The 16348-nt window shown below is 43.1% G+C and overlaps 1 protein-coding gene across 1 annotated transcript; it reads left to right on the top strand.

The window, feature by feature from the left end:
* Positions 1-988: 988 nt before the first annotated feature.
* On the top strand, positions 989-13796 carry LOC309341490 (poly(U)-specific endoribonuclease-like). Its single transcript, XM_081861036.1, has 7 exons — positions 989-1275; positions 5534-5633; positions 6060-6171; positions 8150-8271; positions 10247-10359; positions 11379-11532; positions 12567-13796. The coding sequence occupies exons 1-7, from the start codon at positions 1256-1258 to the stop codon at positions 12828-12830; spliced, it is 885 nt and encodes a 294-aa protein (XP_081717162.1). The 5' UTR covers positions 989-1255; the 3' UTR covers positions 12831-13796.
* The last annotated feature ends 2552 nt before the right edge of the window (positions 13797-16348 follow it).

Genomic DNA, 16348 nt, shown 5'->3' on the forward strand with positions numbered 1-16348 from the left:
TTTTAAAGAAATCCCTGAAGGCGTACCTGTTTTCACAAGTCTCTTCCAACTGACTAACTGGGATATTTAAATCTTCCTTTATCCTTAAATTCTTTCCTTAAATCTGTTTAGTCAAAGTGTAAGTCTATGGGCAGGGTTCTCTCTCTCTCTCTCTCTCTCTCTCTCTCTCTCTCTCTCTCTCTCTGTGTGTGTGTGTGTGTTTTAAATTAAAAATATTTATTGTTCTTTTTAATGGTATGCTTTAATATGGTGCCTTGTGGTTTTTTAGCCAGTTATGCAATAACTAATAAAAAAGCAAACAATTTTCAGGAGAGAATGGATCACCATAGCAGTCAAAAGTGAGGCAGACTGCCACTTCTGTTCAGGCAGACGTTGTTGTGTCTGGTATAACCATCTCACATCCAGTTTTCTCCTACTTATTGATCTCTTTCAAGCCACTCTGGGAGCCTTGTCAAAAATGATTTAAACAAACAAACAAACAAACAAACAAACAAACAAACAAACAAACAAACCTCTCCACCAGGTTAGATAGGCACATTAACTGTCTTCCTGCCTTCCTTTATAGCTTCTGCCTTATAGTTTAAAGGTAAAGGGACCCCTGACTATTAGGTCCAGTCGTGACCGACTCTGGGGTTGTGGTGCTCATCTCGCTTTACTGGCCGGGGGAGCCGGTGTACAGCTTCCGGTTCATGTGGCCAGCATGACTCAGCCGCTTATGGCGAACCAGCGCAGCGCATGGAAACGCCGTTTACCTTCCCACTGGAGCGGTACCTATTTACCTACTTGCACTTTGATGTGCTTTCGAACTGCTAGGTGGGCAGGAGCTGGGACCAAACAATGGGAGCTCACCACGTCACGGGGATTCGAACTGCCAGCCTTCCGATCAGCAAGCCAAGAGGCTCAGTGGTTTAACCCACAGCACCACTGAATGCATCTATAATAATAGGAAATGCTCTGAAGCTCAACGTGAGTCATTTTAGCTCCTGCTGATGTGTTTCTGTCTATCTGGTGGGAACCTGGAGGAGGACACATATTGTCACTGTTTGCCCAACCCTCAGGTTCATTTGGTTTACTTCCTTCTCTTTGCAACGTGTCCCTTTCTACAACTTCCTTACTCTGCCAGTCACCTTGAGAGGCAGCTCCCGGTAACCAGGCAGGAGGCAGTGCAAAGGTCCAGGGCTGCTTCAAAAGGGCTCTGGAAGTGAAACCGGGCATTCAGCTCACTGTGAGTCAGTTTGGGGGAGAAAAACAGCATATGGTCAACATGGCTCAAAGGTAAGATATATTTTGGCATTACGCTGCCGCCCTGTGCACTGGGAACAACTTAAGCTTGAAGAATCACAGGTACGGTCCCAGGGACACTTGGAAAAGTGTAGATTTATTATCTAATCAGCATGCAATGTACTTACAAACTATATCCTAGGTAGCAATGTCTCTGATAAGCGCCAGCAAATCATCTTACGCTTAGCAAATGCAAATTGCATTCCCTAGCTATAACAGACGGTTTACTTAACTTCTACGTTGTGTGTACTGTACAATTAAACTGAAGTTTCATTTTCCCTAGCCAAGTGCAGCTCTGTTTATAGAATAGTACTATTAATTGTTACGGTTACAGTTCAGTCAACAAGGCTGAAATGGGAAGAAATTAAAGTACAGCCACAGAGCACTTAGGCATTTATTTAGAGCTGGTAACCATGGCTGAAACATTGAATGTAAAGAAATCTTACAGGTGTTTAAAAAGAGATTTAAAGGCAAAATAATATCCTGATGGTGCATAACCAGGCTTTATTAAAAGAAAAGAAAAATCTGCTGTGGCTTTTTGCAAAGTAGATCTTAGGGTTTTAGAACTGCTGAAATAAGCCTTCTATCTGCCGGCTTCCAGTGTTTATACTCTGGCAGTAATTTTCCAGAAAGAAGACATGCATTTTCTGAGAGGGGGAGCTTTTCCCCAACTTACTCAACAATTTATAGTTTACTATCTGCTCAGTGGTGCAAGTATGACACCACACAAGCTGCAATTCTGTTGAAATCATTGAGACTTACCTCTGAGCTGATAAGCACAGGATTGCTGTCCATCAAGTTATTGAGGAATACTTTCATTCTTTATAGACAGAGCAGGGTTTTTATTGTGTCATTTGCTGAATTCAAACAATGGTTTTGAGAGGAGTTCATTGATAGGCCAGCAATATTCACAGAAAATCAATTGTTTCCCTTGCAAAGATTGGCCTGTTGTGTCATTCAGCGAATGTTGAGTCTCATCTAGAAGTACAGGAGCCTGCAGTCTAGATATTTAATCAAGATTTGGGGACTAAACTTGAAGGTTTCGGGCTGCAACCCAGCACAGAATTAAGGATGCAACTCTTTTGTTCCACTTAAAAGGCAATATCTAGGTGCAACTGTATGGAAAATTAGAGGCAAAAGAGCTGATTATATTGTTTTTAAGGGGGGGTTGATTGCAAGTGCCATAGAAAAAGAAGTCAATACAGTTTGTAAAGCTCTTTGTGGGACTTTACTGCAAACACTTTTTATCAGACAAGAATGTAACTTATTTTAACAGAATGATGGGATTCCCTTTCCTGGAATCTCAAAACTCTTTAAGCTTCCTTTGTTCGAAAAAGAAGAAATGAAATTTGAAAGTAATTATAAGTTCCAAAATAAATAAATTCTCCAGAGAAGGAGACTACTTTTCTTTTCTCCAAGAGCTATTTGGGAAGAAGAAGGTTTCACTTTCTTATTTACCTTTATGATCTCATGGTCACAGAGCAAATCTTAATGATGTGGTTGTAGTTCTTTTTGTTGTTAGCCAAAGTGCACCTAGGGACCTCAGCACATTTCTTTCAAGTTTGCAATAGTCTCAGGAGAGTCTTTCTTCACAACATTCTAGAGATTAGGAACATTTTCACGTTAGACACTTAATGCATTTCAGTGCGTCATGCAATATCTAAGCCGTGTGTCATTATTGCTGGGGTAACCAACAGTGCCCTTCAGATATTTTTGGATTCCAGCTTGCAGGCAACTTGGCCAATGGTCAGGGATGATGGGAGTTGTAGTCCAACAGCATCTGGAAGACATCTCATTGGCTACCCCTGGGTTAGGGTTAGGGTGTCCCTTTTTTGTCATCAGTTTTCCTCCCTGCAATTTGCAACTTGCTTGCTCAAAGCTGGGTTTATGCTGTGGCAAATCTGGACAAGAGCTGATTGTTCCTGTGTGGTAAGTCAATAGGTAAATTGTTGTTCTTCCTTATTTAAACAATTAGACCAAGGCAGGTGTACAGTATTTTAAGTCAAACTTACCGCATTTTTCGCTCTATAACACGCACCAGACCATAACACGCACGTAGTTTTTAGAGGAGGAAAACAAGAAAAAAAATATTCTAAACGAAATAGTGGATATATGATTTTTGTGGTTCATGCTGTGGCCACAGACATGTCATCTGACAGTGAGTTTGGAGTAGCCCAATGCAAAAATCCTGAGGATCCATGTGGATCCATGCTTTGTAACCACGGAGAAGGGAAGGAAGGGGAACCATGGATCCTCTACTCACGACTGCAGCAGATCCCCCCGCCACCCGTAGGCTTTCACTCCATAACACGCACAGACATTTCCCATTACTTTCTAGGAGGAAAAAAGTGAGTGTTATGGTGCAAAAAATACGGTATTTTGCATTTGTAGAAGATGTGCCATTGGAACATCTGGCCACACTCCTTTTTGTCTTTCAGATTATCACGACATTTTGTGCCTGTCTCTTGATTCCTTATGCTGCTAAAGTTGTCCTGGAAGGCTCAAATTCTATACATGCTTACTTGGGAATTTGCCTTTGAGTTGACATGTATAAGATTATACTAGAAATGGAGTCAACATTCCACTGTAGGGACACCAGTAAAAAATTAATAGCAAGAAAAGGAAGCAATGGTGTGTGTGTGTGTGTGTGTGTGTGTGTGTGTGTAGTCTTGTCACGATTCTGAATATATCACACCACAAATAATTCTATATTCTGCTTATGGGACTGCAGCTTAATGAGAATTGTTTTCACATGAGTGAAAAGTCATTATATCTGTGAGTCAGAGAAAACCATGAGGCTAGTTGGGGGCTGGGGATGAGACTTCTATACTTAGGTTTGCAAAAGCTGTCCAAAGTAGGCACTCACCATTTCTGATTCTGCCTCGCCTCAAAGTTCTCAGTTCTTCCTGTACTTTTAGATGGTGTTACTGGGGGGCGGGGGGGGGGGAATGAGTTTTCACACATTTGCCTTAAATACGAATTTCTTACATTCTGAGAGAAAATATTATTGTATGCACCTTACATCTGACTGATGATAAAAGCTGGCAAAGAGGTTATGCTAGATTTGAAGGAACATTCACAGTGCCATATATGATGCTCCTGAAAAGGATGCAGCAGAGTTCATATGGCAAAAAAATACACCCCATGTTTGATGAGCCTCTTGTGAATTTGGAGACTGGAAACAGGTCTGTGGAAGTGAAGAAGAGGCCTGTTCATTGTGTCAGGCTTCTTAGTCTTGTGCAGGACTGGGCAGACCCCTCTGGTTGCTGGAAGGCCAACGTTTTGCAGGCCACATTGACAAGTGGGCAGAGCTACCCTCCTGTCAATCCCCTGCAATCATATGATGTCAGCAGGCTTAAGCTTCAAGCTGTGGTGTCAAAGAAAAATTCAATTCCCATCAGTGTTTGAATGATTTTGTAATGCTACTGGCTTAAATGTCCGGTACAGGAAAGGCATGCCTGGCTCACCAGAAGTGGTCTGGCGGTACAACCTCACAAGTGTGGTGGGCCTAATTTGGCCCACAGATGAGAGGTTCCTCACAAGTGGTCTCCTGGCACAATTCTTGTCCTAGCTATGAAAAGTCTTCGGGGCTGATGTCCAGACAAGGCTCTGCTCCGGGGCAGGGGGGGGGGACAGGGAGAGGGTCTGCACCTCTGTTGCTCCCATGTTTCTGACACGAAGTCTGAACTGGCATGTTGCTTGGTTGTCAACAATGCTCTAAGTTCATGCGGGCTGCAAGAACCTATAAGTGGAATGAGGCACAGCCAATTGGCAAATGAGGTTGCCAATTGCAAAAAAGAAAAAAGAAAGCCATATTGAGGAACATATTTTGAGCCAAAGGATAGGAGTTAAGAGCAGAGTAAGAGAGTTTAGACTCAGTTGAGCTTATCATTCGTTCTCTGCATTTCCTGTCCCCAAATATAGCTGATTCTGCATAAGCATGAAAAAGCACTTTCAGCACATTTGCACAGCTCCTGATGGGGTGCTTTTGGTTTCCTTCTCTGCTTTTGAAGGGAGGCCTTGAAAGGGTGCAGAGGTGTCACTGCTGCTGGGCTGCAGGAGGGGGGCAAACCCACGGTGGTTTACCCCACGCGAGCAGCCTGTGTGAAATAGCCCTTGGGGCAGGGCACTCCTCTCTGTGTGCTCCACCAACTACACGCCATTGCTCTCCCCAAGCCAGGAATTGCCTATCTGATCTATGTTTGTGTTGATTTTGAAAAAAACTCGCTTCTCTGCCTATGCTTATTTGCAGGCAGATTCTGAATCAGGAACTCTCCAAGCTTTTCAATGAGCTCTGGGATGCTGATGTGAACCGCTTTGTGCCTGGAAAAGACTATACCATTTCCTTACAGGTATCAGTTATATGTGTCACTATGCTTAGCCCTCCTGTGTTCTCCCAAAAAGTGAGCATTGGCCGTGCCACGAAGACCCACCCCATCCGACTATCCCCACCCTCTGGTGTCTGTGCATATGGCGTGAACATCCGCAGGGAGGGCATTTTGCGCATTCAGCCGTGCCACTGAAGGCTCCTTCCTTGTAGACACCTGTGCTGAAACCATGGGAGCCTGTAGGCTGGGCTGCTTGCCACATAGGAACATGTGAGTAAAGCGTATGAGCAGAGCTTACGTAAAAGATACAGGGAGTTATTATCTGTATTTTACATTTTTTCCCATAACCCAAGTTTGTCAGGGGCTGGAGTCAACAAGCAAAATAACTTTTCAGATGGCTCACCTAAAACCGCAGTACACATCCATCATAGTTCCACATTTTGCTTACAGGGGAAAGCTGGTTATGTACCGCAGGGCAGTAATGCAGCCAGAGACAGCGCTTCTGAACCGTTGTTTTGCAGCGTAAATGAGCAACGTCTGAAGAACACGGAAACTTATTCAAGTAAGGCTCCTCCCTTGCAGTTTAACTGTACAGCACACCCTTCTTCCATTTGAGGGAGATATTTAATATAGAGGACCCTAAGGTCCATGAATAATAATAGCTTAAAGGTCCCGGGCCCTAAGGAAGCCAGACTAGCCAGGGCCTTTTCAGTGGTGGCTCCGACCTGGTGGAATGCTCTGTCCCATGAGACTAGGGCCCTGCAGGATTTAACCTCCTTCCGTCGGGCCGGTAAAGGTAAAGGTAAAGGTAAAGGGACCCATGACCTCCGTCTGGCCTGTAAGACAGAGCTATTCCACCTGGCCTTCAATTTGAATTAGCCTGATCCTCTATTCCCTTTCCCCTTTCCTCTTCTATGAAAAAACCCTTCTGGGACCCCACATTTAAATTCTTCCCTGGTCTCCTCGCTGGCCCTTGTAGGACCAACTTGGCCAGTTAGCCCTGGTGATCATTTGGTGTTTACTGATTACGCCCCCCCCATGACCCCTGAATTTTTAAATTTTATTGTAATTGATGCTGCATTTATGTTGTATTAGATGCTGTTTTTAAGCTGCATTTTAATCAATGTTTTATATTTGCTTTTAGCCGCCCTGAGCCCAGTTTTTAAACTGGGAAGGGCGGGGTATAAATAAAAAAATATTATTATTTATTAATTTATTATTAATGTTGATTTTTATTAGCAAAAACCCAGACTCAGAGAGAGGGGGAGCTATGAGATTGCCCAAACAGCCAAACTACAACTCTCAGGATTCTTTGAAGAAAACCATGCCAATTAAAACGATATAAATAAGCCCATATATAAATATAACCATACCAGTAGAGTTACAAATTAGGAGAGCCACTGATATATTCAGTCGGTAGCAAACCACTTTAGCATACGTTTTATTAGTGGGTGTGTGCAGGAAAAATACACATGAGATTTGCCTGTTACGAAACATGGCTGCATACTTCAAGTAGCTGGTTTATTCCAGTCGGAAGATCACAGGATTTTATTTTCCCACAAACAGAAACCTTGCATCCCATGGCCTACACTTTCACATCCCCTAACACACACACCAGGAGCAGGAGGAGTTCCACTTACAAGGCAAAAATAAAAGAAAAGGTTTTCACTGAAAGCAGCAGAGGAGCCCTGAGTCACGGCCACTGTATGGGAGTGGAAATTTCCGGGATCTTTCTCACAGAGTGTGCTACGTGCTGTACAGCAAACACCTAGTCCTGCTTATAGCACTTAAAGTTTGCAACCATAGCCCAAAGGCCCCTTTTTTCTGATGGCCCTAGTCCCTTGCAACTCATAGGGAAACTTTTTACTTAGGGCATGTGGCATGAGACAATGGCTGAATCCACACTGCACCTTTAAAATACATTACTCCCCCCCCCAAATATTGGGAACCGTAGTTTACCCTTCACAGAGCTATCATTCCCAGCACCCCAGGATTCTCGGGGGGGGGGCAGTGTTCTTTAAATGTATTGTGTGGATGCAGGGCTGTCTTAAGCATATCCGGCGCCGTGGTACAAAGCTCCCTTTGGCGCCCCCCCCCGTTTCCCAGAGTTTTTTTAGGGAGGACAGCGCTGTTGGCAGGGCTGGAGGAGGCGAGCAGCGGCTGAAGGGCGGCTCCTCCAGCGGGGAAGAGGCGGAGGCTGGATGCAGCTGGCTGCTTCGTGCCACGGTGGCCATGGCAGACGGAGGCTCCGGACGCGGCACTGCTTCGGCGAGGCAGGCAAGGGTGGTGAGCTGATGCCAGGAGGCGCCATGTCTACCCTCTGTCTCTTCCCTGGCGCCCTCCAGAACTTGGCGCCCCAGCGCCCCGCACCTCCAGCCTCTATGGGTAAGACGCCCTTGTGTGGATGCAGCCTGAGTGATAAGAGAGTCCACACATAAATTGGTATTTGAACACTGTGCCCACTGCGTAAGGAACATAAATGAAACTTATCTTTCTTTCCACATACTGAATTAATCTGAGGGATATATTTCTTCTTATAGCCTTTATCTCCCTACTGGACAACTACGAGACATCAACTGGTATGGCAGAGCTGGTGACGGCAGAGGAAATAGCTGAAAATAACTGCTTTCTCGATGCACTGTTAGAAACTGAAGTGATGAAAGTGAGTACAGGAGTGGTAGGAATGCCTATATTTTGCTTTAGTTCAGCAGCACCAGTGCCCATTAGAGGTCCTGGGATTCTGCAACCTAAATGTACCTAATATATATGAACCTAATTATAAATGAACATTATCTATCTATCTATCTATCTATCTATCTATCTATCTATCTATATCTATCATCATCTATCTATCTATCTATCATCTATCTCTATATCTATCTATCATCTATCTATCTATCTATCTATCTATCTATCTATCTATCTATCTATCATCATCTATCTATCATCTATCTATCTATCTATCTATCTATCATCTATCTATCTATCTATCTATCTATCTATCTATCTATCTATCTATCTATCATCTATCTATCATCTATCATCTATCTATCTATCTATCTATCTATCTATCTATCTATCTATCTATCTATCATCTATCTATCATCTATCTATCTATCTATCTATCTATCTATCTATCTATCTATCTCTATCATCTATCTATATCTATCTATCTATCTATCTATCTATCTATCTATCTAATCTATCATCTATCTGTCAGCATCGCCCTTGAGCCAGTGCACCAACTGGACTCATGCACTTCAACCCTGACTGGGCTAGGCGAGCTGGGTAGCACTGCCAGCGACCACCTTTCTCACAGGGACAGGTCACCGTGCTGTGGACTCACAGTTTAGAGCTGAGAGCACCGGATTCACTTGCACAATAATACAGTCGTTGCGCAGCAGAGTTTTGCAGAGTCTTGCAGAGTATAAACCACTCGGAGAGCAGCTCTGTAGAATATCTTCCTTTTATTCTATAGCTACAACTATGATACAAAACTATATACAGAGCTAAAAGATCTAAGCATAAATCAATGCTACACTGAGAGTCTGCAGCTGCTCTTAGCAGCAACCTTATCTCTAGACACGATCTCTAACTCTCTCTCTCCCCGATACACTGACTGACTCACTCGCTGACTGATTCACTCACTGACTAAGTAGAAAGCTGAACATTGCTCCTCCTCTCTGTAGAATCAGCAGGCTCCTCAGGAGATTCTTGGATATGGGAGGGGTGAAATCTCCTCACTATCATCATCTATCTATCATCTATCTATCTATCTATCTATCTATCTATCTATCTATCTATCTATCTATCTATCATCTATCTATCATCTATCTATCTATCTATCTATCTATCATCTATCTATCATCTATCTATCTATCTATCTATCTATCTATCTATCTATCTATCATCTATCTATCTATCTATCTATCTATCTATCTATCTATCTATCCTGGGCTTTGTTTTTTAATAAGCACTCAAAAGTTAAGCTCATGTTCAAAATGCTGCATCTAGTTAAAACAGTTTTGCTCTTTTGACACGTTAAGAAGATGGAACTAACCTGTAAGTAAATTTTTAATTGGCTATAGACAGTACTGGATTTAAAGGAAAACTAAGTAAGCTATAGTCAGTGTATCTTTAAATCCAGTACTGTCTATAGCCAATCAAAAATTTACTTACAGGTTAGTTCCATCTAAGTAAGCTATAGTTCATTGCCTCAGATTGTGAGGAGTCTCTAAGTACTTTTTTCTTCTTGTCAGTTTCAAGTCTTAATAATTGGTTAAAAAATAAAGGAAACAGGGAAGACATACTCTTTATTGTTTTCACTGTCCTTTCTGTTAGAGCTTGACATAGCTTAGAACCTCAGCATGTCTGAACTCTGCCCTGGCTAAAGAGATCACTGACATTAGAGAAGGAGTGAATCATGACTGTGTCAAACAACAATTCCTCTCTGCTAAGGCACTGGCTTTTACAGATCTCTGATTCCCATAAATATGTGAGACTTCACTCTCAGTCTTGTCTTCCCAGAAACCTTCTGAACCTTTCTTCTGCAGGAAACTCTGCAAACACTCTGAAACTCGAGGTATATGTTAAGATTTTAACACCCCCCCAATTCATGTCAATTTCATCTCTTCCAGCTTACCCATCAATATTTAGTTAAAAAAACCTGGACTAAACCAGATCTGAAGGATTTCAAGTCTCAGCTCTATGCTATTTGGTTTCACCTCTACTCCAGGGATGGAGGAAAAGGGTATGGCTGATTTTTAATAGACTCTACCATAGCTTGAATGATGTAATATCCAAATATTGTACAGACTTTGCAGCTTGAAGCTAAAGAGTAAGAAAATACACTCTGTAGGAGGATATCAATCTTCTATGTTTACATGGGAAAGTAGAGATGTTAGGGAAATAAACAGCTATCCGAGAAGTGAGGTTACAGGGAACCAGGCAGAGGGCCTTCTCAGCAGTGGTGCCCGCCCTGTGGAACGCCCTCCCATCAGATGTCAAGGAAATAAACAATTATCTGACTTTTAGAAGACATCTGAAGGCAGTCCTGTTTAGGGAAGTTTTTAGTGTTTGAAGTTTCATTCTGTTTTTAATGTTCTGTTGAAAGATGCCCAGAGTGGGCATGGTAGAAATAAATTATTATTATTATTATTATTATTATTATTATTATTATTATTATTATTAGGATCCTTGGTCTGTTCCAACAGGGCTCTTTAGATGTTCTTAGTGCAAGTGCAAGAGTTTTTGCCAATCTGCTCTCAGACTTACTTAAGGACTCTTATAAATCCAGATGGTTCCAACCCATACACAGCAAAATCAGATCTATTGGTATTGACTTGGAACTCTTTTATATTTCAAGTGACCAATATATTTATTGCAATATTCAAACCAGATTAAGAGACATTGAAAAACACAACATCAAATAAAATTGGCTCCCCCAAGTTCTATGGTTTAAATGCAACAGATAGCAGGGTCACTTGTATCTCAAAATTAATAATTCCAGTCCAACACAAGGCATTTATGAAAACTGAATGTTTTCCCCTCCGCTTTTGTCAAGGGCAGATATTCAAACATCCCCAGAAATGATAGACATTGCGGATGTTCTTTGAATGTGTACACTGTACAACATATCCCTTGTACAACCAGCTACGTAAACGTGTAACATCACGGCACAGTGAAAATATCAGATTCTATCTGTCTGTCCTTGAACAATACTTTTCCTTTCCCCACTCAACCCCCAACCCCAAATGATTTGCTTTGCAGACCTGACTCTTGCGGATTCGAACATGTATTTGTTGGGGAAACTAAGCGAGGTAAAGAGATCCTGGGACTGCACAACTGGGTGCAGTTTTACCTTCAAGAAAAACTTAGGCACATTGACTACAAGGGCTATGTAGCCAGGAAGAAAAAAAACAGGGTAAGAAACAATTCTCTCTCTCTCTCTCTCTCTCTCTCTCTCTCTCTCTCTCTCTCTCTGTGTGTGTGTGTGTGTATGTGTGTGTAATGTACAGCACATTCTGCAACTGTTTATGTGCACAAATCTACGCCTGGGTTAGCAAATAAGCAACACACGTAGGACGTGATTTTTCGAAGAGTACTTTTAAAAACCCAGAGCGTCTTCAGCTAGAAGCCTGCTTCTGATTTCTCTTGGTTTATACTTGCATCAGATTCCTCTGTCATTCATTCATTCATTCATTCATTCATTCATTCAATATCCATCCTGCTCTTTCTCCCAAAGGAGCCCAGGGTGGCAAGCGATAAGAAAGAAAAACATCTTGGGTGGAATTCAATGGGGTGCTAAACAGGGCATGCGCAGCATGGGGAACAATTTCCAGTCCCCTTGTGTGCCCCCTAAACCTATTCTGGGACCCCCCAACCCTTCAAAGCAGATTTAGGGGACACATACAGCAGGAAGGAGGAGAGGCGAAGTCCCTCTGCACAAGCAAACACAACCACTTAGTTTAACTCCACCCCTTCTCAACAATTCCAGGACAGATGCAGACTGGGAAAGATTTCAGCTTAAAAGCCTTATTGAAAGAAGAAGAGTCTTCTGTGGGTGCCAGTGCCAATCGCCTGGACTAAGGGGCCACTGACCCACAGCAGCTCCATCTTGCCAGGACTCAGAGTCTGTTTATGGGCCCTCATCCAGCCCCAGATCCAGGGCTTGCACATCCGAAGTGGATTTTAGACATGATGCATTACATTTACATGTGTCCCCCCCCCCCACAATTCCACCCCCCCCCACAACCAATGGCTTCACTTCATCTGAGCATTCAGGGAGATGGGCTTTGCTGCCATGCTCAGCTGGGAAAGTGCCAGCAAAACCCACCCCCCACTTTCCACGCTGCAACATCACCTGCTTGCTTCCCTGGCCCCAGAAATCTCATTGGTTTGATTCAGTCATAATTTAAAAGGCGTATCTGTTCTAATGTGTTGTGTTTTTGCTTTCAGCCTGATGAGGACGACCAGGTTATAAGCCTTCAGTTCAGCTGGAAGGGGCTCGTGAAGCCCGTGGGCAGCAGCTTCATTGGCGTCAGCCCCGAGTTCGAGTTTGCCCTTTATACTGTGATTTTTCTGCAAGCAAATGAAAGAGTGACGCGCCAGAGGGTGAGAATAGAGGAATACGAACTGGAGATTGTCGTTTACCGCCATGGGCAGCACATAGGAACAGCCTATCCCATCCTCCTCAGCAGCGACAATGAAGATTTGTACTGATGACCTCAATTTTGAAGAGAAAATTATTTTTAAATTGCCATGTGAGAATTTAAAGTTGTTTTCGCTTCATTGTATGTTATATTTAGAATGGTATGTAAAAAAATAATACAGCTTTTTTTTTTAACCTCAGGGGTATTTTTATCTGTCTCTTTAGGATTTCAAAACTTTGCCTATGTGAAGAATTTGTACTAAAATGATTCTATAGTTCAGTTTCAAAGCTATGTGTTTAACTGACCTTCTGTTTTTCTCCTCTAGCCTTTAGGCAAAAGCTCTCTTGCCTAATCTCTCCCTTCTCTAGCTGCACAGCTTCTCATGCCCCTGGCCTCTGGGGAATTTCCCCATCTCTTGCTGCCCCCCTCCCCATTATTTACAACAAGATCCGCTCCCTCAGTTGTGTGTTGCCGAATTGCCTCATGAATCCCAGTCTTTAGAAAAGCTGCTTGGTTCATAGTCCTGTTAACGCCACTTTGTATGTTAGGGAAAGTAGTGTTTGAAAACACAAGGCATCTCCCACTGCAGCTTATACCATTTTCCTGAAGTTTCCCTAACTCTTATTTTGCACATTACAGGTGAGCTTTCACATGACATAAAAGCCACTTCTGGGATGTATTGGACTATAGTGCAAGTGGCTGTTTCCCTATTAGTTTTGCACTGCAATTTCCCCTCCTTTTCCAGGGGTTCACACCACAGGCTGTGAGGCGGCAGACTGGGGTGCAGTTTCAAGCCTCACACCTTTTTTTCATAGGAAAGATAAAACCTGCAAGGACAGCAGCATGTAAAGTCAGAGGGACAGCACGATGGAATGACGTGTGCGAATGGCATTTAGTGCTGTGATCTTTCTTCAAAACAAGGAAGCATCAAGAAACAAGTCTGGTAGGAGCCACATTCTTCCAGGGCCTGGTGGGTGGGTGGGCAAGCAGCCGGAGCCGATGGACTTTTAGCTTATAAAGTAAAACACACAAACAACAAACGAACAAAAACTCAATTCCATTCATTAAACCATCTGAAAAACTATTATAAAATGGCTTTGGACATTCTTTTTTATTGTGAACTAAACGCTACAGCACAATTCTACACAGTTCCTTTAGTCAATTATATCAACCAATCCTAAAGGAAGAGGTAATTGTGATTGGGAACACCAGTTTTAGGGAGCAAATAGGGATTAGCAGCTGAGTCATAAGGCAAAGCTGGTTCTGATGATTTTCCTGCTGAAAGGGGTCAGTCCTTTTTTTGGGGGGGGGGATTTGGTTTGCAACATTATTACAATGAAGTGCTTGAGAAAGAGACCTTGGCAGCCTGAAATGAATGCAGCAAGCATTTCAGACATCTTAACATGAGGTCAGGACTACTTAGAAACAGCAAGCTACGCCCTTCTTTCTCCAATTAAGGCTGGCACAAAACATTATATTCAAGGCCCCGGCTAATGGACTATCTACCTTGTGTTAGCTCATCTCCACCAATATCAAGTGCATTTGTTCAAAACTGGCATGGATCCATCCAAAGGAGAATGTCCCTGAACATAATTGCACAGCTGAGAAAACTCTCTCTTCCATTTAGGAGTGTGGTCGTAAGATACCAAAAAGGCTTTTGACAGGAGGCCCGAGAGGCCGTGAGGCTCGTCACCCCAATTCTATGAGTATGTGAGCGGGAGGATAGGCTGCATGCCTGAATCTCCTTCTAACTCCTGGATCCTGTATGGGAATTTTAAGGTCTTATATATAAAATAAAAGGTAAAGGGACCCCTGACCCCCTGACTGTTAAGTCGAGTCGCGAACAACTCTGGGGTTGCAGCGCTCATCTTGCTTTATTGGCCGAGGAAGCCGGCGTACAGCTTCCAGGTCATGTGGCCAGCATGACTAAGCCGCTTTGGCGAACCAGAGCAGTGCACGGAAACGCCATTTACCTTCCTGCCGTAGCGGTACCTATTTATCTACTTGCACTTCGTGCTTTCGAACTGCTAGGTTGGCAGGAGATGTTCACAAATGTACCAAGATAAAATAGATAAGATAAATAAATGTTCACAGATGTATCAAGCAAACACATACATAAATATATAAACCACATGTCTGAAACCCACAGAAAAAGTCCTGAAACTGAAGGAAGAGCCAAATAGAACTTATTCTGAACCACTAAATTGAGCAGAAAACAACCAAATTTGCAGATGTATCTAAGCTTGAAAACAAAGGGATGTGAAAAGGGAAACTTTCCCTCTGCAGTAATTTGCAGTTCACCCAAGAGGTAAAAAGTTTACAGTACGCTGCCCCAGCCTAGGAACTTGTAAAGAGTGAACTGTGAGTGAACTAAGCCCACCTGACCCGATCTGACCAGTTGAACCACTATAGGAAGTTGACAAGTCATCAAAGGGGAAGTTGAAAGACTGTTTGAAGATCAGAGCCTCCAGAACTGGTTGATTGCCAAATTGTATCCTGTGCATCCTGAGTCGTAAATTATATCAAAAAGCTGGGTTTTAATTGCTCCTACGTCACAAGGGGCTCGCCTTTCGAAATGTATAAATAGTCTGGTCTGAATTGCATACATTGCCTCAGTCCATTGGGACTGGCTGGACAGCTATATAAAATAAAGGCGATTTCCCCTCAAATCCTTGTTTAAATTTTATTGCCTAAGGGACTCTTGCTTCAAAACCATTTTGTCTCTCCCAAAATGACCTCAAATATTTCTCTGCAAGGTCAAAGGAAATGGGAATCGTCCCCATTGTCTCTTTGTTCACAAATCCTGTCTTAAGGGTAGGTCTGTGTATGAATAGGGTGAGCCTTGTGACCTGTGATCTAGAGTCAGGAATTAAGTAGTTATCGTAACAAAATAATGGCCAGTTAAACCCATCAGCAGGTTTCCTGCCAGACAGGAGAAAAACCAACACACTCAGATTTCTGTTGTAGTCCGCCCCCATCTCTGATGTATGTTTGATGTATTGGGGGGTGCTCACAGGCCACACCCCTTCTGTGATGTATGTATGATGTTTCTGGGGGTTGTCTTGGACTCCAGGGCGGGCAATTTAAAATGTCTATATAAGGGCTTGTGTCCATGGCTCAGGGTCCTGTCCCCCCATGTGTGTGTGTGTGGAGAACCCTGTTGCAACAGCTTTAATAAAGATCAGGCTTACTAGCTGCTTTGCTTCTCAATATTCTCGGGTTTGCCTCTGTTATTTTCTCCTACCGATAAAGAACCTACAAAAGGACTCTATATGGGCTCTTGGGTACCCCATAAGGCAGGCATGTCTTCAGGGGCCTAATCCGGTCCACTGGTCGATTTAATCCAGCCTCCATGGCAGTATATGTCCAGAGGTAATATCCCCCCCCCCAAAAAAAGCTCAGCAACTTACACCCTAAAAAAAGCTCGACTACTTTGGTTGGCCCTCATGCATGTTCACTTCATCAAATCTGGCCCTCTTTGAAAAAAGTTTGAGCAGCCCTGCCATAAGGGAAAAGGAGCAGCCCCCCCCCCGCCCCGCATAACAGATTCAGTTCCTGGAATAGCCAGGCTAGCTTGCTGGTGATGTC

The sequence above is a fragment of the Podarcis erhardii genome (assembly GCF_964252035.2).
Source record: "Podarcis erhardii genome assembly, chromosome: 5".
Taxonomy (NCBI): Eukaryota; Metazoa; Chordata; class Lepidosauria; order Squamata; family Lacertidae; genus Podarcis; species Podarcis erhardii.

Coding starts and splice junctions, on each gene's coding strand:
- LOC309341490 (XM_081861036.1), top strand. CDS start 1,256: ATGGTCAACATGGCTCAAAG. Junction 5,634..6,059: donor ACTATACCATTTCCTTACAG/GTATCAGTTATA, acceptor TTTTGCTTACAG/GGGAAAGCTGGTTATGTACC. Junction 11,533..12,566: donor CCAGGAAGAAAAAAAACAGG/GTAAGAAACAAT, acceptor TTTTGCTTTCAG/CCTGATGAGGACGACCAGGT.